Source organism: Adelges cooleyi, unplaced genomic scaffold (genome assembly GCF_023614345.1).
Source record: "Adelges cooleyi isolate 19-005CV unplaced genomic scaffold, UGA_ACOO_1.1 ACOO_flye_CR_arks_rails_tigmint_CR_PRNA_574, whole genome shotgun sequence".
Taxonomy (NCBI): domain Eukaryota; kingdom Metazoa; phylum Arthropoda; class Insecta; order Hemiptera; family Adelgidae; genus Adelges; species Adelges cooleyi.
In genome coordinates this window covers 3117791-3144360 of record NW_026096268.1, presented here as the reverse complement: position 1 = coordinate 3144360, position 26570 = coordinate 3117791, and the positions used below count along the sequence as shown (strand labels likewise).

Here is a 26570-nt window from a genome sequence, read left to right as displayed (position 1 = left end):
ACTGTCAATTTCATATTAAAACCAAAACACGAAACATGATATTTCAATATCTAATAAAACTGAGTAAAAAAAACCTAACTAAACACACTGATCAAGTGCTAGAAACTTAAATATATATTTTTATTAAAAGCTGGGAAATCATACAAAATCTCGATGACGAGCAGTTGTAGGAAAAATATTTAAGTGAGGTACAAATTAAACGTGTGAATAATTTTAAAAAATTTGTATATATATATTTCTATTTGATATTTATACATATAAAAGATAATCAAAACGGCGTTTTTAAAAATGTATTTACAGGAACTAATGGTTTAAAGTATTTATTTATATAATAATAATAATATAAAAATTACTACTTAGGTAACTCAAGTATTATTATTTTCAACATAAATATTTGAATTTGTTTTGTTTTTTTTTTTTTTTAAGTAAAATGATAAAATACAATTACAATTTAAAAAATTTTTTTAACAAGAGAACATGAAGACTATTTTTTATTTTTAACATTCACCATTTTTTTATTTTTTTTATTTTTTTACTAAAAATGCAAAAAGTATAAATTATATTTTGTCTTACTGTCTAGAGTCAAGACTAGGGTCAACAACTAATGAACCATCGATAATTTTTAACGTTGACGGAATGCAGAATTGACCGAAATTATAAGTCTATTATTTGTTATTATTTTGTTTCTATTAATTTAAGACATATATATATTTATATATAAGTATATTGTAGCCTATAATTTTAATTACAAAAAAAAAGTAAAGAAAATGTTTTAACTAAATATTCAATACCTCTTATAAAAAAAAAGTTAGGTGATTTGTAATTTCACGTAATGGTCGGAATCGGAGCGTTTAAAGCACTATCACGCGAGTTGGAGTGTGAAGTGGCGCGTAACAAAGTAACGGCTTCGCGCTCAGAGCTACATTTTACGATAGTTAGTCACTTGGGGCGAGGAGTTTTTTTCTTTTTACGTTTAAAAAAACAGCAACATCTAGAAAATGCAAAATATAAATTTATAAACCTAAAACAACAATGTTAAATTTAAATTTAATTTACTTAGTGTCGTCAACGATTTCTGTTTCAGCTTGCGCTGTAATAGGAGTATTAGAATGACCAGCGGTCGGATCGTCGTTGGCCAATTCACCATTTGTTGAACTAACCACCTAAAAATTTAAAAGCCGTAATTATTACATAGAAAATAATGTTTTTGTAAAATATATTTGTGTGACCAACAATAGTGCAAATCGATTTAATATATTTTTAATTAAATCTTGTTAAACATTTACCTGAACACTTCCGTGTCGATCGGCCGGCGTCAAATTTCCAAGAGTGTGTCCTGGTAACTTTGAACCGTCTTGCCAACCTTTTGTTCCAGACTGAAAAATTATTTATTTAATTGATATACATTAGTATATTTACAACATGTTATAATATAAAACGTTGAAATACAGCTAAAGTGGCACATGTCATTGGGTGAGAACAACTTTAGGGACTGCTCAGCGGGAGGAATCAAACTGTTAGCTGACCAAACATAGAAAATTTTAGAAACGTAATTCTTGTTTATAACCATTATTATTTTTTGCCACATACCTGACGATGATAAATATATCAATATATATATCATTCGTTAATCATTAAGTACTGAGCGGTTAAGAATAGTTAAGGCTCATTTAGACTGTTGAATTTAATGCAAGTACTTGCATGTGCACTTATGTTTTACATTTTAGTTATTCAGCTATTTTATTACAAAATTTTTTTTTTTATAACTAAAATAGATAAAATAATAGAACTGAGTGTTTTAATGTGTATTAATATTATTTATTAAAATATAAAAATAGGCATATATATCATGTAACTACTGAAATTCTACATTTTTACATATAATGGAGTAGGTGGTTTCCAATATTTTATTTTTTATACAAAATTAAGTATACTTAATAATACTATATTAGAAAGTTGCTCAAATTTGCTGCTTTCTTAATTACGAATTAAATTATAGCCATTATTTGTTATTTTCATATAGATAAAACTAACATAAAAAGAAAATTAAAAATCTTTGTTTATTCTTATTTATTTATTTAGTTCTAATAAATGGTGATTTTGGTGTCATAAAATTCGACAATGCATTTTAAGCATTTTTCAATAATTTGTTTAAACATGATATTACTAGACTTTAAAAAACTAACATTTCTGGTATTTTTTCCTGTATCCTATATCATTGACCAGCTAAAAGATGGGCTGGCGATGTTTATTTTTTTTTTTTTAATTTAATAACTACAATTTATTTATAATGGTGTAAAGTAAAACAATTTGTAACAAAATTGAAAGTTAAAACAAAAAATAACATGATAATAGAAGTATAAACGGTAATAATATGAATTTTTTTTTTAATATTAAATTATCTATACCCGACCATCCTATAAGTGAGAATCCCTATTTCTGTGTGCAAACCTGAGGGTTATTTAAATAACTTTTTATACTTAAATAAAATCTAAAAAATATTTGTTATTTGAATAAAATAAAATAACAATTATACAATTAAGGGATATAGTAGCCGAAGCTTGGGAAGAAATAAAATAAAATAACAAAATATTTAAGGGGATTAATCTTGTCTCTATATACCGTATATTTTGTCTATTATACCGATAGTTCTACCAATACAATAAGGAGTCAAAAAGGAGAAAACGGATTTGAATTTGTAATACAATTTACTTGAAATCTATTTATTTTAACTTTTTTCAATTTAAAATTTTAGTGCTCTCCTTAAAATCAATATTTTTATAGTTTAAAAGTCCTAATGATTTCTAAATGCATTACTGGTAAAAGATGAAAAATTATAAAATAAAAATAAATGGGTGTTTTTTTTGTTTTTACAAGACGGAAAACGAACTAATATTTTTTTGTAAAGGAGTAAATAAATAAGGAATATTAAATAAGTAGTTGGTTACTAAGTAAATGGTTATTCGAGATATGATTACACAGTATGATCTATATTGTTACTGATAGATACCTTACTAACTAACAACATACTGTCATCGTTATTGTCATCACTGTACACAGACAGTAATTCGTCATCACCCTTGTTAGTTAATTAGAACAATAAAAAAATTATGTCAAAATATATCTTTGTAAATTTAAGAACCAAGTAATAAATTAAAAAATATATAATATATAGGAACGTGTTGTTTATTACCTTATTGCCTGCAATTTGACGTTCTCTGTTTGGAGACAAAATTACTTCTTGACTGGACTGTATAGAGCCAACCAAAGTACACTAAATAAAATTATTATACATAAATAAAATTATTAAGTTTTTCCCTAACTGTATGTGCCGTAGAAATATTTACTGTCACACTAAACTGCAATATCACTATGTTAAATTATAACATATATTGTATGAAAACATGCATTGCTAAACTAAATACATTGAAAAAATACTTTGCGCTAAATGCCTCAAGTTCATCAACTTACCAAATCACTTTCAGACGTCCAAGGACTTTCATCAGTTACATTGTGTATAATACGAAGTATGTTAAACAAACCTTTTTTCTGTTAATTTAGCAATATTAAAGGCGCAAAAAGTATCATGCAGCATGCACAAAAATACAAAAAAAAAAGTGGTGGATAATAATATTAATAACATAGATATATTGTGTACATTAATCAGTAAAGTGTATTTAGATGAATAATAACAATAAAAACCTAAAATATTAGTACTGAAATTTAAATATTAGCTATTTGAAAAACCAATTTAGAAGACCATGTCGTACAGTAGAAAGCTTCATTAAAAACCCAGACATTAACAAAAAAATTGTTATGATTTTATTTTTTTAATGTTAATTGTAAGAATTTTTTATTAAAAGATACACAACTTTAAAATCGGAGTTCTTTGCGTGAAAAAGATTTAACAATTTTTTTAGGAAACATCTTATTACATACATAAGATAATAATATCAAATTTTAATAAATGAATCTATAAACGATACTAAATAGTAATAATTTCTCATAAGACAGTCAGAAAGATTTCAAATTAATAGATTTCACTATTGAAAAAATAAAACAAATTTTCATGCCTGGATTTTTAATAAAATGTTTTAAGGTTTCCTGTAGTTTTATCATCAATATAGGTAACTAAAGTAAAAAAATATCTATTATTATTAAAATATCTCCCGAAACAATAATGTTAGTTTGGCGTTTTAACTGGATTTCTTCAATTTACAATAATAAAAATTTAAAAAAAACAGTTAACTCTCAGTTGAACTTTTAAAACAGTTATTAAATTTAAAACTATAAACTAATTTTCTTTGTGGCAGCATAATCATTTATAGCTTGAGTAAAAATGATTATATTCTTTGTAAATGTAAAAAAATAGCTATTAAATATTTTACTAAATAGCTAACATCATAAAAATATAAGAAGACTCTTACTTAATATTCCAAGACCTTTTAAATACAGTTATTTTAGTAAAAATAAATATAATCAGCTAGTTGGATATAAAAATATTTAAGTAACTAATTAAATATCAAAAAAAAGTTTTAAACATCTAGATTCATGCAAGACAAAATTGAGAAGTTGTCTTTATTTAAAACTATAATACTAATAAATATATGCAGAAATTATATTTCATACCATTGTTTTTCCCGTCCAATCAAATTCTGAATCGTTCACGTAACCTTTCTTTTCAAACAAATTTTTGAACAATGTACGCAAATATTCATAATCGGGTGTCTCAAAGAAGTCTAATCGCCTGACATAACGTAAATACTGCGCCATTTCCTCTATAAATTTGAATAAAAACTTTAAAATATAAGCACTATTTTTTTTGTCTTAAATTTAAACATAATATACAAACCAGGATATCCATCACAAAGAACTTCAATCGGAGTTGCTCGTTTTGTATCACCGATTTTCTGGTATCTCTCCTTAAGAGTATCAGCCTTTAAGCCTTGCCATGGTAGTGATCCTCGTAAAAAATACATAAACATATGTCCGAGCGCTTCTAAATCATCACGCCGACTTTGTTCTAAAAAAAAAAAAAGACTAGTTATAACACAAATATATTTTTAATCGTGTTTCATAAGGTAATATCGAGCATTAACACGATCAATTATATTTTTAATAATTTATTATATAATTACCTTTTCCTAAATGTGTATTTATGCTCATATATCTTGCGGTACCAGTCAAGCTCTTGTGTTCCCGGTATGGTATATGTTTGTTTGTTTCTAAATCTATATATTCTTTTGCTAAACCAAAATCTACAACAAAAAAACGTTTAATATAATTACACTAAATTAATTAGCAAAATAATAAACTGTAAAACGAGATTTTAATTATAAATTGAAATTTTAGTTCTTTTCTCCCAATTGTTTTTTTCAACTAGCCAATTTAATTTTCTACCAATCATAATCTCTTGAATAATTCATAGATAATGCAAAATAACATTGATAAATTTAACATGTAAACTAATAAATCTAAAAAGATCAAATAGTGACCTAACTTTATGTTGATTCCATAAAAAAAAACAGCAATGAAAAACTTCAGAAACTGTCAAAAGTTAAAATGGAGATATGCTATACCGCATGTTATTAACTACGTTTTAAAAATACGCCACAAGGCTAAATGCTACCAAAAAAAACATACCCGAAAGTATAACCTACCCAAAGGCCAAAGGATATAATTTTATTCTACTCATTATAACAAGTTAAAACGAAACAAATTTAAAGCACAGAATTTATCAATTTAGAAGTTAAAACATAAATTGATATGACTATTTTCCAAAACTAAGTTGGAATAACTCACATCCTTTAGTAAATGGTGGTCATATAATTTTACGTTTTTTTAAGTAGATCTTACCTATAATATGAATAGTTTTATCTTTTTTCGTTGAAGTGCGACCAATGAGAAAGTTTTCTGGTTTTACATCTCTATATATTAGATGACGACCATGAACATATTCTATCCTATGTAACTATAACAAACAATCATCAAAATAATGTTAATTTAGTTAAAATAATACCATACACATAACGCATTGTTTAAAAACAAACATCCAATATATTTACCAATTGTGTTGCTATCATGAGGACTGTTTTAAGTGAAAACTCACGTCCACACATGTCAAATAAGTCCTCTAGACTGGGGCCCAGTAGTTCCATGACGAGAGCGTTATATTTGCCACATGGGCCAAAGAAGAATACTTCAGGTATGCCATCTGAGAAGAAGGCAGGCGCTATAAAAATTAAAAATATGTAAATATTAGTTGACACATAAAAAATCATAGTGCAAAAACTATTAAGCAAATCATACTCATTTAATTAAAATAAATGAATATATAATATCAAAAAAAAATCAAAATGCATTGTTTTCAAGTTCAACCAATTTATAAACATAGAAAAAAAATCAAATACAGATTAGCGCCCATCAGAAAATTATCCTTACCATGAGATCCAAGTAGTTTATAAAAACGATATTCCAAATGTAGCTGAGGTGCCTTAGATTTCATTGGCTCCTAAAAAGTTAAGAAACAATTAAGTTATGTTTCCCGTGTACTATTTTTACATATTAAGTTGTAGCATATAATATTATAGTAAGTCACAATAAAATATTAGCTGTATTTAACAAGAAAGTTGCATCAAAAAAATTATTTTTTTATAGACAAAAAAAGGTCCCTGCAAACCGCATAAAAAACATGTGTTTTGAGCGTGTAAGAATTGTTTTTAAATCTGAAAGAAAAACACTATTTTATCACACCAATCAAAGCTTTTCACTATTTACTTTAACACAAATACTTTAAAAATTCAGACCTCAGCCAAAAACTTTTTGACAGTTTGCACAAAACTTATTACTATACCGTCTATATCAATAAAAAAATATTTATATTATATGCATCATCTCTATGTAACAAGATAAATATTAAGTCGAATGCATCTTACCATTTTAATAGCAACATGTTCATTAGTGTACAAGTTCTTTCCTGAAATTAAAAAAAAATTGTAATTAAGTTATATTATAATAAATTGCTTAAAAAAATAAGACATACCCTAATAATATCAAAAGAAAGGCTTAAAAAAAAAATAAAACCCCTATTGTAATTCATAATAAAAACTATATCTGAAATTAGTTATAGCGCTAAAGTTGGTATCAACGTTATAATATGAAGGGCACAGGGGAAAAACGGTAGTAGTCTATTATGAAAATTTTAGAGTATAGCAAAAATAAAGTTCGTGAATTTCTCTCCCTCTTACATAAGAACAAAAAAAAACACAATAAATGCTATTCTAATAAAAAATGTATTTATTTAAACAATCTATTGACATAAATAAAAAAAATTAATGGCATAAAATATAAAAAACTATTTGAAAAAAAAAAATTCATAATGTGACTACTACCGTTTTTTCCCTGTGCCCTTCACATAATAAACTAAAAAGCTATAAAATAACATATTCAATTTTTGATACACTTTTTTTTTATTATAAAATTAATGTCGTGTTTTTCTCAATGTACGTAATACTTGACTTTTTTCAACATTTTTGTACATTTACCATAACCATATGACATTTTCGTAGACTAATCCTATCGTAAACTAACAATTTTAGATTATCCTCCATCCAATTTTTTAAAATCATTTTGTATTTATTGATTTTTAAAAAAAATTTGTTTAGTTTATATATAAAAACCAAGCTAAAAATGAAACAAGAACATTTAATTGTTGGCTTCACTAAATAATAGTATATTTTACTAAACGCCTAGTTAACTAAATTATCAGACCTCGTCAGTCAAATCTATAGTTGAAAGTATAAACATCGAAGTTATTCAAATACCTACCCGAAATTTAATAATTCTGATCTTAATTTTCAAATATTTATTACAAAATATTTAGAACTAGAATTTTCGAATAATTCTCATCACAGTTAAAAATTCCATGTATTTAAGTAACGCCAGTTGTAAAGTGGGTTGTCCCTTACAACTTGATAACTCGTCAATGTAACCTTATTGTTTTTTCAGTTGTATATAATATAATTTATTTAATACCTCATTCATAAGCTATTTTAATATTATAAAATTATTTTTAGAAAACAAAATGAGAATTATCAGGTTTAAATGTTTCCTTTAAACAGTCGGCATCGGCCTTCAATTTTATTATAGTTGCGAAATATTACAAAAAATAAACGATAAGAACCTGCAACATTTAGAAATTAAATTTTTGAAAATCTGAACTGCTTGTAGTTAATGCAGTCTGTAGGAAGTCTTCCATATAAGTTTGGTTAATGACAGTTTGTAATATTATATAACCTTACAAAATGGCAATTATATTATTAAATGTCCAGCATGATTTTTAAATTTAAATTTATTATAAATAAAACATAGTCCGTTGTTTTGTTTTTATGGCATTAAGGATATTTCGAAGATTGGTTCAGATTTGAATGTGTATTGAATAATTCCTCCTCCCCCTACCCGTTTTAGAACTAGTTGCACCACCAATGGGGGCAAAGCCTCCTCGGGCTTCTTAATTCTTTAACTTTATGGGCCCCCCCTTATGTGAAACCCTAATTCGGCTTATGATTGCAGTGTAAACAAGAAGCATGAAACTAAGACGGGATAAACTAATAGTCATTATGTCATTTAATTCGAGGTTTGTTGATGTGACAAATATAAAAACTCCAGTGTGACCAACATAATTTTAATATTTAATAATAGTTTTTCGTCCAAACTATTTTATGGCGTGATAATTTCCATTCCTCGTTAAAAACCTTCGTTCTACAAGTGCTAACAGATGGCATAAATTGTCCCCGAGAAAGTAATTAGAATATATTCTAATTCCTGTTCCTGAAGATATAATACAACAACGAGAATATGACATGTTATTTAAATACAGCTATAAAAAAAATATATATATATACTCAAACACACACACACACATCCTTATTTCATGTGAAATAATGTGCATACATATAACGCTACAAAGAAAATCTGAAACGAACAATCTGTTGCGTACGTAACGTACATTTCTAACACATTAGATAGGCACAACACAATGCACCGACATTGTAGTTGAGGTAGACTGTTTTGTAATGAATAGTCTACTAACCCAATGGAATACGCACCGGGTGGAACAATTGTTAATGAATAACGATTCTAATGTCTTCGGGATTCGGCTTTACCAAACAAAATATTACGTGTCCCATGTCGTTCAGTCATATCTATTATATAATGTTATTTTATTGTTATAGATTGTACCTATGTATATACACGACCGTCGAGCGACACTTAGATACCAACTAGAAAATTCTAAGAACACCACCAATGTCATTTGAAGAAAAAAAATGTCCGAACAATTAACTCATCGTCCAGTATACGTTAATTTACCAGAGATAGAGTAGTCTGTTTTACACAATTATTACGGTAATGAAATTATTAGGCGACTGTTTGTTCGGAAGAGGTACGAGCCATAGGGGAGAGAGAGCCAATACTCGAATTTTGTGAGCAATATACCTTTATCGAGCTATATTACTGTCAAAAGCCGTAAAAAGGGCGTTAACTCTACATTATTAACCCGAATGAAATATCGTAACGGCTAGCAACTGCAAAGGGTTCGACGGTTAAGTTAACCTCTTACTGATGGGTGGAAAAATGTATCTCACACAAAATACTCTGTTTTAAGATTCCATATCAAATAAAACATTTTAAAGTTTTGTTTAAATAGTGTATTTAGACGATTTTCGCAATACATTTTCCTCAATTTTAATATAAAACACGGGCCATAGTGGGGAAAGTGTCTCTACTGAAATTTAACGATGCCAGTAGTACTCTCACGTCTATAATTTGTGAAATTGCTCTTTTTCTATTTTATATTACACGTCCCATTGGGTAAAATGTCTGGCGCCGCCATTGACAACCTTGAAATAATTTCGTACAAAATTGTATAATACTATAATAATGCATTTATAAAAAAAAATCAATTTATATTATTGTAATACATTTTCTTGTAGTAAAAATTACAACAAATTTAACTGGCCATTCCGACGAATAACTTTTTTACACAATGTACTATAAATTATCATCACAACTCGTGATTACAATTTACGAATATGCTTTATATAATAAGGACAAAACGAGAATATTTAATAATTAAACGTGTACTTAAATGTATAATTATAGAAAATACACATTATAGGAAACGTTCAGAAATAATTATGTATTAAATATGGTTTTGCGTTTGAGTGAATGTAAGTATAGCGAATATTATGAAATCAGCAAATCGTTCCAGACAATTACTACTTATTACAATGTGTACGAGCAGCTGTTTTCCATAAAATCTTATCAACTCTTCGACACTACAATAACATTGGTTGTTGTTCAATTTCATAGAAGTGTTTGTATATTTTATAAAAAATGAAATGTTGCGTTAATTTCGTTGCATTAAAACGTAATAAAATACTAAACGTGTTTCTTCGTATTATTACCAAACATTTTATTAAAATAAAACTATGGAAAATTAATTGTAAATCTTACCATTAACGCTGAAATTTTTAAACCTAATATATCATGATCTATATTTATAAATAGTATAGATAAAAGTGTGTATGTCTACTTTTAACCGACGAGTGTCGTGTCGAAAAGCTAATAGATATTAATTAATTAATGGAAATAAAATATTATGATTTTATATTTTTCCAATATAGAATAATAAACTATTAGACGCGGTTCATTTGTTACATAGTTGTACAGTTGAACATTTGTTATTAAAAAAATTTAATTATTACACTATATTTTTAAATAAATTTCTGACGACCCTTAAAACAATTTTTTAATTTTTTACCCACAACAAGTAGAAAACTAACAAATAAACATAAATAACTATGAAATAATGCTAATTTTGTTTTTGATAAAACTCTACGCGAAATACCTAATGTTACCCTTACCACTACAGTTCTACTAAACTATATTTGAATAGCTAATTCAATCGAATCTTCATGGTAAATGTGCACGAGCGTTAAATGCTCTAGATTCTAAAAGATAGTCTCTGTACTCAAATTAGGGGTTTTTCCAAGTTTATCCCCACTCTAACTGCTATTACAGTATCCTATCACAAAAATTATTTTAAGGTCACACATAAGCTGATAAATTAGTCTACTACTCGAAATAAAGTTTGTTGAACATGTCGCAGGAGATGCACTTGTTCGAGAAATCAACTGTTTAAGTGTCTGAAGTGCTTCAATGATATAAAACTTTTAAAGTAAAAATCCAACCTTTACAATATATTTATTTACTTAATTTCCACATAAATAGACTCACTATAATCCGCATAAACGACAACCCCAAAACCCAATTCACACAGTAAGTTCCAAAAATAACGGATTCCTAGAACAAGCATTTATGCAACTGCTTCCTTTTTTATCCTATTGTTCATAATAATATCATAATATACATAAACACACACGCACAAATATACATATTGTTTTCTTATAATAAATAGTTATACCTAGATTATTATTTTTATTTTCATAGAAATAATTTATGAATGTATTAAAACTTCGGTTTGAAACTTTGTCGGTTAACAAACATTAACACGGATAATATATCCGAAAATCATTCACGTGAGAAATCATTTAGTTGAGACATTTTATTTAAGACACAATAAAACTAATATTAACACGATTGTTCGTTATATTTTCAATTTAGTGATAATAACTAATAGAACTCAGTTATAAATCACTAACCACGAATAAATACATTTCAAATAAATAAACTTCAAAAATTCCGAAGGCATTAGTATTTTACGTAAATGATGTTTAAAAAACATAATTAATATTATTATAATAGACAGTATCTTATAAAATCATTTACTTCTAGTAATAAAAAACAATAAGTCATTACACTTGAGCGATATTCAAATTGAGGACATCTCATTGGCGTGTTAACAGTTAACATTGAGGTACACCGAAGAGAAGCATTAAGGCTAAATATAAAATTATAATGTTACAGTAAAATTAATTATTGAATACGGGCTATTAAACATTTTTATAAATAATAAATGGGACAATTATGAATTTAATATACATGGTATATATATATATATATATAAATTACGCACGTCATTCTTTATTATACGCGGTCGAATTAAGATAATGTTTTGGAAACGATAGTCGTTTTACAAGACTGTTACTACTATTATATATGCACATGTATATTTATTTGTAACCAATTTGTTGACACGATTAAGTAATACATATATCACATGTTATTTGCATTCAAGGTGATGTCGATACGGGTACACGATAGATATACTTTTTTTCACTAGGGTTAATATGCCCAAGTCATAAATAATTAAAGTGATAACAGTTATTGACAATACAATTTATAATATAATATGACCGTTTATCTTTCGTTTGCATAGAATTTGTTTTTATTTTCGATAAATAAAACCGTAAGCGAAAACACGAAAAAGAGTAATTAAATCATTACACGCGCCAATTAACATTATCTGATTTCGTCAGTGACAAGCAACACCGCAAAAGATGTTTTTTACAGGCTTAATAATCAAATTTTTTAGAATAAATCATCAACAAAATTCGACTTGAAAATCGAAAACGTTAAATACATATGAACGATATTTCAAAAATACCTGGCAAATTGTTTATGAAAAAAATAATTATTGAAATTAATATTGGGCTTATAAAAAGTGAAAATACAACAGCTATATCTGAACAATTTTTTCCATTCAAGCAGTAAAATTAATTAAGTTAAGTCCCGTTATTAAAGAAAAAGAATAATTAAATTAAGAAGTATTCTACTGTAAAAATCAGAATAAATACGATATGTCAATAAAGTCATTTTTTTGAGAAAAACTCTTTTCTTATTTTTAATAAATAGGTAATGAGGCTAATAGGTGCATTTGGGTAGGGGGAATTGAGTGTGCTTAACCACTCTACTTTTGAAATTAGCACACCCAAAATCGTTTAAGTTATATACTCGGGAGAGGATCCTTTATAATTTTTTAATGTTTAAACCCTCCCCCCCACTATTTTAAGCGATTTTATACTATGGTGGCTCAAATGACATGTCATTTTTGTATCTGGGGATAAAACATATTATTTATCACCTGAAATCTATATTAGATCACTAATTTACAAATAATCAAACTTTAAAGATAAATAATTTTTAGTGTTTTGCAAAGTGCTTTTGAAGAGTTGAAATAGTTTACAACAATTTGTAGTACTAATATGTTTTATAATTTACTGTCCTAAATTTAATGTAAAGTAATAAAATAGTATTTTAAATTAAGAATGTAAATTTTTAAAATATCACTTATCTAAAGATTATATGGACAATTTAAATTAATTGTTGCTTGATGTAATACACTAGTGTTACATATTTATAGCATCTCTTAGAAACCGAAACTAATAAGAAGAGCGTAACAAATTGAACAATTCAGACTTTGTGATGTAACAAATATCTTGAAAGGTTTCACCTCAAGGCTAGGTAAAGTATTAGATAATATCCAATAACAAATGGTAAATATAAATGTCAGTAATTTATTAATAAAAGAGGGGGAAAAATATACTAAACTTAATTACGTATAATAGTAAACAGACTGTGTAAATGTTTACTTGCAGCCAGTTCCATACCCTCAGTATCAACAAAGTACCTAAAATATCTATACCTAGAGTAAACAAACTTAATCTATCATAAACCTTTACATTACCATATATATAAACACTGATTATAAAAATACCTAACGACTATAAAAATAAACTTGGATTTTATTTTTCCTAAAACATATTTTGCCTGCATTTTAATAAGATTAACAAAATAAATGTAAAGCTGTTAAGGTTTGAACTCAAAAACACCAAAACTTGTTTTGAATACCGTCATATAACTTAACAGGCCTTAGAGGACCAACGCTGCCATCATAAGGTTTCTTGAAAAATTCGCTATCTGGGACACCGTTGCTGTTGAGAGTCCGTTGCCAAAGAGGTGGATTCTTTTCATTGAATAATTTCTCACCCGGCAAATGCCATCCTGACTGAGTGTTGAACCGCCAACAAGCAGAGCCAACACACTGACATCTTACCCACTCAGGCTCACATATTAATATTTAAATATAATAAATATTTTTTTAGTGGAGCAAGGTAGTGACAACTGCACTTGGGTTTTTTGTTTTTTTTTCATGAAAATAGTATTATAATTTCTGCTAAAGGAAAACAAGGAAATTCTTCTCCCCTGGATTTTTGTATAAATACACTAGAGTGATCCTTAAATGTGACATGACATTGGATGTTAGTCCTTCGGCTCTAAATATTGAAAACAATTTCAGGCAAACAGGCAGACTAAGGGAATAATAAAAATCTGAAAAGATTAGAGACATTTTATTTCAATATTTGAATTTGGTGGTTAGCTATTGTGGAATTTAAAAAAAACCAATATAAGGACCACCATAATACATGATCTTGTAAATTAAGAAATTCTTTGAACTATTAAACTATTTAAAACTTAAACTATTTGGGAAATCTTAAAAATTAAACAGGGCCTTTAAAGTAAAGAATTTTCCTAGCATCGCTCTAGTTGCAATTATGTCCCTCCACCCACAAAAACTATTAAAGAAGCATACAATTGTTTTTGTATATAATAACCAATAACTATAATAATAATAATAAAAATAAGTAATAACAATACACACATGTATATGATTATGGCCCGCGATTAACAAATTGTACATCATTATCGTTATCAATAGTTACACAGTACCACGAAAAAAAAGTAAGTGTTCTGATGAACCAGAGTAGTAAATTCTTACATATTTTGAGTCACTGAATCCGAAGTCGGAATTCCAAAGTTAACTCTTTTAACATTTATATACAAATAAAAATTATTATAATTTTACTAACAGAGCCGAGCATAAGGTCGAATCCTAAGGAGTAGAAAGATTATTTTTCATTAAAGGCATCTGGTTTCAGGAAGAAGCCAAACATATTTACCCAAATCGCTTAGTTGGTTAACAACGCTTGTCCTACCAGCAAACATATCTGACCTTCTAACACGTAAGAGACCAACCAGATAACATGATAGAATATGATATGGTTAAGCAAATATAAAAACTATAACTTTTTTAGTCATTTTCAAATAAATGTTTACGTATTATAACACATTTAAAAACTTCTCAAATATTAATATAAATTTTTATAAAATGTATTTTTACTGTTTCTCTGAAAAGGTTTAAAAGTAGCCCTATCACATTTTTCCTTGAGACTCTTTATGACATATATCTAGTAACTACCAATATATAATTAAAAGTCTATCAATTTCTATTGCAATCATTCTATTTTATTGGGGGAAGCATTAAACTATCAAGAAAATTATTTTATTTTTAAAACAAATTGCCTTAAAAATAATATTTACCATTTTTTATTAATAACACTATGCTTCATCTTAGGTATATAAAACCTAGTTTTATATACTTAAATATACATGCATTTATTTGTTAAGAATTGTATACGCTATCTTTAGACAAATTAACTTATATAGATTAAAGATTGCAATATAGTAATAGATACATATAAAAGGTTAAACTATATTATTATTTTTATCACTCAAGAACAAAGAAAAGAAAATATGTTAGTCATTTACAAGTTATATAGTGTTTTCATAATAACGTCATCCTAAATTAATAAACCCAAGTAATGAAATTTTAATTTCTTTTTTTTTTCAACCAGATATTGTTATAAATACTTTACTTTAGTCTTTAAAATGTATTAGTTGACATTAATTAGATATAGATCATCAGTTAATGATAAGGGGTATAATGTGTTGCCGTTAGTGATCAATATCAACAAATAGTTGATACAAAAGGAAAGTAACAAATTAAATTTTTCGAATACTGTTGAAAATAAACACCTATGTAAAAAAGCAATAGTAGAAGTAGCATTTACTCTAAACGCAGTTTAAATTATAAACTGTGATAAAAATAAAAACGTTAGCCACTCAGTAGAGCTAAATAGGATAAATAAGAAATATTAGTAGAAACTGTAACCCCTAAATAAAACTTTTCATAGTGTGTTGTAAATTAAATTATAGATTTTCAAGAAAATGGTCCATATTATTAAAATTGTAATTTTCCCACTTCATTTCTTCCAGACAATAACAGTTACCTGCAAGATTAATATTCAATCACCATAAAAGCTCTTAACCCTCTGTTAGTGTGTTGGGGTTCATTAAACCCCAGTAGTGCAAATAAGTTTATTGAAAACCCCGTGACAAAAGATTTCTAAATATTTCTAGGCAACACACAGTGACGAAGGGTTAAATATTTTATGACTACCGTTCTCTAACTTTAGAAGACACTAACACAGTTTATTTATTTTTTTTTTTGTTAACAAAAAAAGTCCGATTTCATTTGATAACATAACATAGTAGCTGCCTAGCGTATAAAAATAACCTGTCAATCTCATTAAGTTTGCGACATCTGTGTGACAATACCCAACAATAGTTTACACTTGTACTTTACACACGTTTACATATTAAAGAGTGAACCGATTACGTTGGCTTATGATACATGAAATCAAGATAATGATGCCCTGCCCCGAGTATATAACGTAAAAGCGAAGATTACTCACCAAGTCTCAGTTCGCCAAAATTACCACAGCCAATTTTCTTGCCAACACGGAAGTTTGGACCAACCATGAGTACACTGGAATTGGCTGAAGATGACAAACCATGTCTTCCACCTACAGCCGAATGCATTGCTCTTGTTCCAGCTGACTTTCCGCCACGCTTATCATCTTTGCCGTTCTGCTCCTTTTCTCGGTCTCTCTTTTGCATGGCGCCTACAGCTGGTTAACGTTCCTCCGAGCGACTTGATCAATTTTAGCTCATTGTACACTAAAATTTGTTAAATTTCCTAGAAGTTCACACGTTGTGACCCGAAACAAACACTGTTATCATTGCACTAATTTCCCTGTGAAATTATAAATTGTTAAAACTAAAAGGAACGCCGGTTACACTACTGCATTATTCTCAACGACTTGATTTAGCAATTATAATAAGAATATTCCTTAAAAAACGTTCAAATCAACAAAGTTGAAATTGATTTAAATTGAATCCTAGAGTATTGCAGCTGAAACTCTCCATTTTTTTTGTGACTGATTAAAAAAAAAAATAATATAATATATGCATTCACAAAACATGTGTTTCAATATCAATTGCACTAGAGCGCGCTAGTATTGAGAAATACAAAGAGGATAAATATTCACTGGCAAAATGCCAATATAGTATGTACCGGTAGCGCCGTAGCGGGTAGGACAAAATATAACCATTGTATTTAATATTTATAATCAATAGTAAAGTCTCAACTGTAAAGCATAAACTTTTACAGTTTATGAACAAATATGATGTTTACAAATATGAATTTTACATTCATATTTGTATTCTATAATTACTAATTATTATATTAGAAGAAAACAGCAAAATAAATTTCTTTGTAAAAGTTTCATATTTGAATGATTTTAAAGTACTATTCGTAAAAAGAATTGTATTGAGTTCTCGAACAATTGTTTACAATTGAAATCTGTTCTGGCATTCGATTGTTTTGTAAACGATTATGAATGATTTTAGATAAGCAACTTCACACTAAACACCTTAACTCCCAGTACAATATACACTGTATGTAACTCAGTTCCCTGTGTAAATTAAAAAAATATATGTGAATTTTCTTCCCCAGAATGGCAACTCCTGCCTCTTGTAGATCAAGAGTTGTCCAAACCGACTTAAACAGGTCGTAAACTACAGAGAAGAGCATTTTATGTTGGTTTTTTTTATAATAATAAATACCAATATATCTACCGATTTTCAGCCTTATGCCCTTATCGCAATATTTGCATATTTGTAATTACAGTCACAGTAGAAACATTTTTCTTTAGATTCTTATTTTTGTTGTCTAATATGCACTATGCAGACAGCATATGTCAGAACACGATCCGTATGACTTGGGACCTTTGGGCAGTCATAGCAAAAACATCCTGATGCACATTTGGGTGAATAAGCAAACAATTTTTGGGAGTTTTTTAATTTGAAAACTGTATGTCTGTAGGTGCTAAGGGGCTGTCGAATTAGGTAGGTGTATCACTCTAGACTAATAATTAATCTAAACTAATTACCTACATGGAAATTTGGAGGTGAATATTATAGTATGGGAAATCTCATCGGAATTCTCGATCATGCCAATATGTAAATATAAGTAAAATTTGGCAAAGCCAGTATTTAAATACAGGTGTTACTGAAACCCCTGTAAATATTTCAGATATCCTATACAAACTTTAACCAATTTATAACTTCAAAGAAATTGCATAAACAAATTATATTAAGCTTGTAAAGGTTACTATTGTTGATGTCTCTAATTTAAATAGCAGAACTTTTGCAAGCTGGAAGCTGAAATTTACATAAAGGTAGTTTAGGTGTCGACTTTTTAAATGTATTAAATAATATGTAAAAACTGATGTAGGTTCATTAAATTGAGTAACATAATATGCTTTATTCAGAATAAATACAAGTATTTTTTTTAACTAGTTTTGACCACCAACAGTGAAATTAAAGTTAATGTCACTGATATTAAAACATACATCTACAACCATTCTGTTTTCCATATCTAATTTTTACGACTCCTACTCGTATATAATTACACTTTATGGTTACATTTTTTACTTGGGTTAAAATATTATTTATGGATATGAGTTCTCCATACTCTTATGGAATAGTTTTATTCTTTACACAAAAATAAATACACACAGTTCAGCAATCAACATTATAATTTTTATACAGTATTTTCATTTATTTGATTTAATGGCACTATGAAATTCTGAAAATTAATAATAAATCTGTATCATAAACCCGATATGCTTTAAATATAAAGTTAAAGACATTATTTATGTGTACAGCAAGAGCTTTTTTAAGCAAAGAATAATTCTATTTTATACCATCCCGCTTGTTTTCTAATCAATAGATTACAACATTTTTTTTAAATAATAATAATTTATTGAATATATTTAAGACTAAAAGTTTACATCAAACACTGTTTTTAATTTGGAGCAACATAAAAGCAAACATATTACTACACTATAAAGTTCTAGGTATTTAAAATAATAATAAAATAGAGTATCAGGGTGATCAAAATAATAATAATAATAAAACAGTTACTTTCTACAAACCTTATAATACCATGCGTAACAAATCAAATTGTATAAATTTAGTCAAACATACACTAGAGTAAAGAGTATTTAGAAAGCTAAATAAATGAACCGTTTAATTATTTAGAAAAAAAACAAACAATTATTTTGTATTTAAGATTTTGTCTACAAACCTGGCACTATGGAACCAAAATAGAATAGAAATGCATAAATTCATAGGATTAAATTTAAAAAAAACATTTTATAGTATGCTTTTAAATACATAAAAACTGAAATATGTGTTGTTTTATATATATAATTTATTGGGAATGTTATGTAGATAATTGTCCGCTGTTGAGGAGTCGTTCCACAGCCGCATTTATATCTCCAAATGTTGCGATTAATGCTTGTAAGTTTGCTTCTCGGTTGACGAATCCCATTGCTGAAAGTTGCTCCAACTGTGAACTGTACCTTTCTTCTGGCGGCTGAGCATTAGCTACTGGATTGCTGTTGTTTGGAATTTGGGACAACTGCATAAAAAATAAATATTAAAAACTACAAAGATCTGCATAATACACATATTTTAATCCTTTTCCTTAAGTTATTTATTTTAAAAAAACCAAAATATTTATTAAACCAAATTTTGTAAAATTAACTCTTTTAGGTTAAGAAGAAAGCTGATTATAAATGTAACCTAATTAAAAAATGTAAATTTTGTATATATTTATTTTATTTAATAACACTAAAAACTGCTTAATACACAATATTCTTTGAGTCCTGTGCGATTCCATCTTATGACAGAATTCACTTTCATAACATTCACATTAAAAAATAGAGTACATACAAAGAAACGCACCCAATTTATTTAAGCTTATACATGTACCTACAACTGTAATTATTAATGTAAACTCCACTACATTTTTATAAACATTGGATAGTTGAATTTAAAAGTTTGTTTAAATAAATAATGTTCATTTAAGTAACAAACTCCGTATATTATATTAAAAACTTACCATTCTTCTCATGAGTTCAGCAAAATTATTTTCTTGGCCATCAGCGGCAGCATCATTAGGTATGGTTGAATCAGCATTAGGTGTTGAATTTGTGTTAGTTGTTGGAAAAAAGGACTGGCCGCCTAATGGTCCACCAACATTAGGCATATTTGTACGTAATGCCGCAAGACCACGTTGTATTTGATCAAGAGCTGATAAAACATTTGGATTGGTGGCCATTTCTTGAACAGCAGGGTTGCCCATCTGCTGTAAGAATGCAGGCATCATACTACGAAATTGTGACTAAAGAAATTTGTAAAACTTCATTAACTAACAAAGAACAAAAAGCCAGTGGGACATAACACATTGGGGTCAGGTAGGCAAAAAAAAAATAATAATAATAAAAACAAAAAAACAAAATTTTTTATGTTTGATACGTAGCAAAGCTAAGACAATTAAATAAATTTCTTACCTGAAGTTCTGGGTTATTTGCAAGTAATGGATTGTTACTAAGCATATCATTTGCGATGCTGGGGTTACTTGACATAGCCTGTAATGTAGATTGGAAATATGGAGTATTCATAATATTCTGCATTACTTGAGGATTTTGAATCATTTGCTGCATCATCGAATTCATTGCGTCGTTGCCAAATAAACTACCAGCAGATCCCGGAGTTGGAATATTCCCAGTTGCTGGCGAAGACCTTACATTTGGCGAGGAGTCTGACTGATTAGTTCCAGTTGATCCACTCCAAGGATTTGGTAAAGGATCTCTGTTTTCTTGTCCCTGTTGAGGATTTTGATCTAAAAAAAAAAAAAATAAACTATTTAATGATTTAATAATAATTAAGGCTTTAAACCAAAATATTTTTTTCAGAGTTGTAGGGTTTTTCAGTTTAATGGGAGACATAAAGTGGCCTACACATTCTTTGCAATTTTTTCTTAGTACCTTCTAAAAGCAAGATATACAAAAATGGGCCAAGGATCTTTATACTTCTTCCCACCTTCCTATATAATAAGCTCGCTGTTTTTCTTACATGTGATTGTTACAATCAATCCATGCGGCTAGTCAGAGTCCAATGAAAGGAAAACTTTTAAATGTCAAGAAATTACAACAATAACACAAAAAATTAATTGATGAGCAATGAAAAACGTCAATCAATTTATATAGTTAATAGGGCAGTTATCTAGACGATGTAATAGATAAACAAATTGTATTTTTCATAAGGATTATAAAATAATGACTAGCATGCATCATTAGAAGTTTATAATTTATTTAGAGGTAATCTTGGGTTGAAAAATTGACATTTAAAACAATTTTTTTAAACTGTTGAATAATGTTTTTTTCTGAACGTATATGTGACGGCGGCAATTTGGCCGCCCGTTGATTTTTTATCAATTCTATTAGTTTTTTTTATTTAATATGCATATTTCGAAATAATTAGAAACAAATTAACTCTTAACACAACATTGCAAAACAAATTTGACCAAATATATTTATTTATTTGCGTGGACCGCAAATTGGCTGTCCTTTTAAATTTTTGCGAACATTTTTCTTCTAAGCGACGAGGGAGTGGTGGGAGGGAAAATTTAAAAGGGTGGCCAATTTGACGCCCGCGCGAGCGGATGAATGTTAAGTATAATAAATACAATTTTTAACTATAACAAATCACAAGAAAATTAAAAAAAAATTTTTTTTAGAAAAATTTGTTTACTCCTAACCTTAACAACAAAAATGTAGGAGGTTGTTTTATCGCACACTGTAGATCAATATTAAAACACTCAATTATAGTTTAAAAAATTTAATTTACCTCCACCACTTTCATTTGAGGCAGCAAATGTGTTACGGCTAAATTCTTCAGTTGCCGCATTCATAAATGGTTCCTGAACATCTCTGTACATCCGTTGAAGTGCGCTGAAACCGCCTGGTATCGATTCTAAATTTGACAAAGCTCTGTCTTGTGTACGCATTAATTCTTGCAGCATAGACGGGTTTCTGGCCATTTCCATTGTTTGGCGCAAAATTTCAGGATTATTTAGCATATGGTTTATTTCAGGGTGTCTCTAAATAAATACAATATATATTATTACAAAAATCTAAAACTACAAAGTTAATAACTGCTGAATTACCTCTACAAGCTGTTGCATTTGAGGGTTCGCCATAATTAACTGTCTCATATGAGCCGGATCACTCATCATTTGTTGTACCATTGGACTGTCAACCAAGTTTCTAAGCATGTCTGGATTATCAAGTAGCTCACGCTGCATACGTTGCTGCAATTCCATAAAGTTAGCAGAGCTGAATCCCAAAGATTCCATGCCGGGCAAACCACCTAGCATGCCCAAATTAAATGGTGACGCATTTATATCAGCTGAAAATATTTATACATTGTAGACAAAAATTAACAAAATTAATAATCAACAATTTGTATAGTACCAGGAGGTCTTTGAGTTTGGGCAGATCCCGCGTTTGTAGATGATGTGTTAGATGTCGCATTGTTTTGTGGTGCATTAGTTTTGATAACTAAATGCACTGTCAAACCATCTTTGATGTTATGTGAAGCCAGTGTGTCTTGATCCTTCATGATTTTTCCAGCAAATATTAGGCATAATTGTGCTGTTTGTGCATTAAACTGTTTAGCAACTATTTCTTTAAACTGTAATTAGATAAAATAATAAATTAACAAATTGAATTAACAGCTAGTTATATATAAATCAAAATAATTAAACGAGTATGTAATTATATTTGAAAAAAAATAACATTAGTGCTGATGAGCATAACATAACAAATAAATATAAGGTTTAAGTATAGTGTAAATGTATTCTAGATGTAAATTTTTTTTAAATAAAAACTGTTGAGCTGCTATAAAAGAATTTATGAAGCGGGATGATTGTCATAAAGAGTAGCTGTTGGTTTGATTACCGCAGCCTTGCAAAAAATGATGGGAAAGAACGATTGCTCAGAACCTACTTCACTAAGAGGGACGCCAACACAACCTAACCAGAGAAGGGCAAAAAGTACCAAAGGAGCAACAAATTATAACAATTAATATCAATTTTGGTTAGTTAACATTTTCAATCCCATTTAAATGCGATGTAGGACTCAGTTAACATTTGTTACACAAAGTACAAAAATTAACCCTGATATCCTAAGAACCATGTTTGACGCACCTTTTTTTGTCATATCATAGTGTTTTTTTAAGCTATTACAAATCTAAAGTTGAAAATTGGCGGCACTTCTAGTTCTAAAGTTACAGCTAGTTGAAATTTTAATATTTTTACGTGTATAACAATAGGCGGCAGCTATGGCAGCTACCAACTGCCGCCGCATCATACATTTGTCATCGACAGGAGTGCGCGCTGCTACAGTATTATTAGTTAATTATTTATTTTTATAATTATTATTGATTATTATATTGCTACAGCCTTCGTCGACCACCGCCACTCTATACATTTGTCAGCAACCCGATGATTGGTTAGGTTTCGGACTCGTTAGGCCACTGACGCTTCTAGAGCGGTAGGTAGGTTAGTCTTTTAGGCAAGCTATTTTTTCTTCTGGGGGTTTGGAGGTGTGAGTCCTCTCACGTGAGTTCTCTCGAGGCCCGAGTTATTTTATAGAGTTAATGATTTACTAACTTAAAGCTTTAAAACTTAAACAAACAACATTGTTGTTCAATAAAATTATTGATAATAATATAATAATCAGCAGCGGGCACTCGCATTGCCAACATATGGTACGGCGGCTTCAGCCGTTTCTGACCGCCGCAGCAGTCACCGCCCGCTGCCGCCTAATATACATGCAGAAATATGCAAATTTCAAGTAGCTATAACTTTTGAACTAAATGAGTCCGCCTAATTTTGACTTCTGATTCGGAATAAACGTAAAAATCTCTGTGATATGGCAAAAAAAAAAAAGCAAATAAAAGAATGTCTGGAAAAGTGAATTTGTTCCATTACTTTTAATAGCTTATACAAATTACACCTCCCATACTTCTGTCGTCTATATATATTTAAATGCAGTTCGTGTTTAGTAAAACTGAAGCTGTAAACTTGCATTTGGTTTACATTGGAAAGACAAAATATAGAACACCCATTAGGTTTATAATTTTATTATAAGTGATAGCAAAAGTCAATGTCACTGTTGCAACATACACTGGCCATACCGGTTTTAATACATATTTCAACATTAATTATGATGGATATTATAGTCGATGATGATAAAATGAGTCAGCTAAAATATTTACATAACCTTAAAATCAACAGTAAAACGATGATATAAATCGGCATTTGTCGAGCAAGTATCAATAATCGTTCGAGTGTGAATACATAGCTACGAGCCTATCCAAAGGAATAATATCTACATTATAATTCATGCCACAATCGTGTATGTTTACAAAAAACTTACTTCGCTAATAGTAGCGTTCTCCTGAACTTCGACGGTTTGCTTCTCTTTGGGCGTTTTTACTGTTACCGTGATTTTTTTCACAACGACCTCTTCGCCGTCAGACATTTCGCTGGTCTGAATTAATAACCAAAAGATTTGAACGGCGCGCAAACAACTCGCGGGTCACGGTATGTGTTTAATTATGCACGGGGACACGATCGGCAAAAAAGTTACGCGTTTTTTAGCCGTACGTAGGGAGGACTGACGAATATCAAATATTATATTATTTTATACAATATAAATAGGTGTATAATGTACATAGTACATTCGAGCAATGATAATGATAATGAACATGTAAAGATACTGATCCATGGAAGAAAAAATATGAAAACATATGCCGGTCATGGATTAAACTATTATCTGGATAATTTTGAAAAGGACACGTTTATAATTTTCGATGACGGACGATTTTAAAAATAATATAATATATTTTTATATTATTTACATAATATAATTAATGTACTATACACTGCTATATAGTAACTAGGTATAGTATGGGTGGCGGGACATATTCGATTTCGATACGTCATTTAATTTGTTTCCCCCATACACCTTATACTAGTATAAGCCATAAGGTCTATAGTTGCCCCAGAGTCCAAACCAATAGGGTGAAGGTTCAAATGTTCAACAGTGTAAAACAATAGTCGACAGAAATAATAGCAATATGTAGCTTATATCGCGATTTGTAAAGCATAAAAAATGTTTTTTATAGAAGTAGATTATATCGCGATTTTATAGTACAATAAATGTTTTTTTTATAGAAAAGCATAGATTAAATATATACAGCAGAGGCAGAGGAGGGGAAAATATAAAATAAATGTATAAAACCGCTACATATTAAATAAATTATTTGAATGGCATCGTTCAAAATACAAAAAGCATATGAACTAAAAATAAAAATAAAGTTATTGATGAGATTAAAAAAATCAAATCCAATACAATCACAGCTTTCATTATAACTAAAACATTAAAAAATATATTTATAATTAGTATATACCATGATTGTTAAAAAAAATGCCTGTAAATTTGATCACAAGATAAGACCAGAAAAAGCTATTTATGTATTTAAATTAAATTTAATTACAGGGTCATCTAACCCCATGAACAATAGTACATCTAAATGATATCTATTTAAATATAAGGAAAGTTAATACAATAAAGAACTTATTATCGTATTTTAAAATCAATCCTAAGACAAATAATATTTATAATCTGTACAAAATGTTGCATAAAAATATTAATATATTTAACAAAGTTCAAATTATACAAGTTATGGATGTACATACATAAGTAAATATTTAAAGACTTCAAAACATAAATATAAGACTAATTTTTAAGAATAGAAAAATATTTAGTTAGTTATTTGTCATGTCATACAATTTATTAAAGTTTTAATTTATAATTCTCAAGTTACTTAATACTAATTTAATATAATTTAGTTAGTATTTTACTATGATAAGAATAAATAATACATAGAATTCAAAATCTCATTTCCTTCATCTTTATTAAACTTTTTTGTAGAACAAACTTGTAAACTATTTATATTATTTTTTTTCTTAAAAATGACCATTTAAATAGATTGGCAGTGTTTATGAAGCGCAAATAACCATAATGATAATTATTATAGTTAACTGGGATGTTCATACATTTATACCGAATTAGTTTTTAATTCAGTTACTATCCGGACAAACTATCTTGGAAGTTTTTCTTTCAGTGCCGTATTTTGGGAGAACTTGCTCTGTAGCCAATCAAAAAATACATATACATACAATACAAAAATAAATTGTTACTAAAAATTAAGAATTTAAAAACAGTAACTGGAATTATAATTCATCATAGTTCTTCTAAGAACTATTGTAATGTTTTCAACTATTTTTTAGAGATGTTACAAGTGTGGTTTCCAATACCACTTTAACTCGCACGAGGCAAAAATTGACCACAATATGACAAACCTGTTAAATTACATTTTTTTAA

At 28.4% G+C, this 26570-nt stretch overlaps 2 protein-coding genes across 5 annotated transcripts; both read right to left on the bottom strand.

Moving 5' to 3' along the window:
• Positions 1-393: 393 nt before the first annotated feature.
• Positions 394-17152, bottom strand: LOC126842787 (casein kinase I). Of its 2 annotated transcripts, XM_050579935.1 has the most exons (13): positions 16617-17152; positions 6936-6976; positions 6442-6511; positions 6066-6232; positions 5857-5971; positions 5139-5258; positions 4853-5023; positions 4630-4778; positions 3472-3549; positions 3194-3274; positions 1287-1376; positions 1057-1163; positions 394-991 (listed from the first exon to the last, which is right to left on the bottom strand). In XM_050579935.1, exons 1-13 carry the CDS (start codon positions 16819-16821, stop codon positions 940-942), a joined length of 1446 nt encoding a protein of 481 aa, XP_050435892.1. In that variant the 5' UTR covers positions 16822-17152; the 3' UTR covers positions 394-939. The 2 variants fall into 2 exon arrangements, with proteins under 2 accessions (XP_050435892.1, XP_050435891.1); XM_050579934.1 differs by lacking the exon at positions 3472-3549.
• Positions 17153-19061: 1909 nt separating this feature from the next.
• LOC126843347 (ubiquilin-1) lies at positions 19062-24843 on the bottom strand. Of its 3 annotated transcripts, none has more exons than XM_050580794.1 (7): positions 24558-24843; positions 22590-22809; positions 22283-22524; positions 21964-22216; positions 20625-20956; positions 20174-20419; positions 19062-19690 (listed from the first exon to the last, which is right to left on the bottom strand). In XM_050580794.1, exons 1-7 carry the CDS (start codon positions 24660-24662, stop codon positions 19493-19495), a joined length of 1596 nt encoding a protein of 531 aa, XP_050436751.1. In that variant the 5' UTR covers positions 24663-24843; the 3' UTR covers positions 19062-19492. The 3 variants fall into 3 exon arrangements, with proteins under 3 accessions (XP_050436751.1, XP_050436752.1, XP_050436750.1); XM_050580795.1 differs by having other exon boundaries at positions 20174-20416; XM_050580793.1 differs by having other exon boundaries at positions 19064-19690; positions 20174-20455.
• Positions 24844-26570: the final 1727 nt, after the last annotated feature.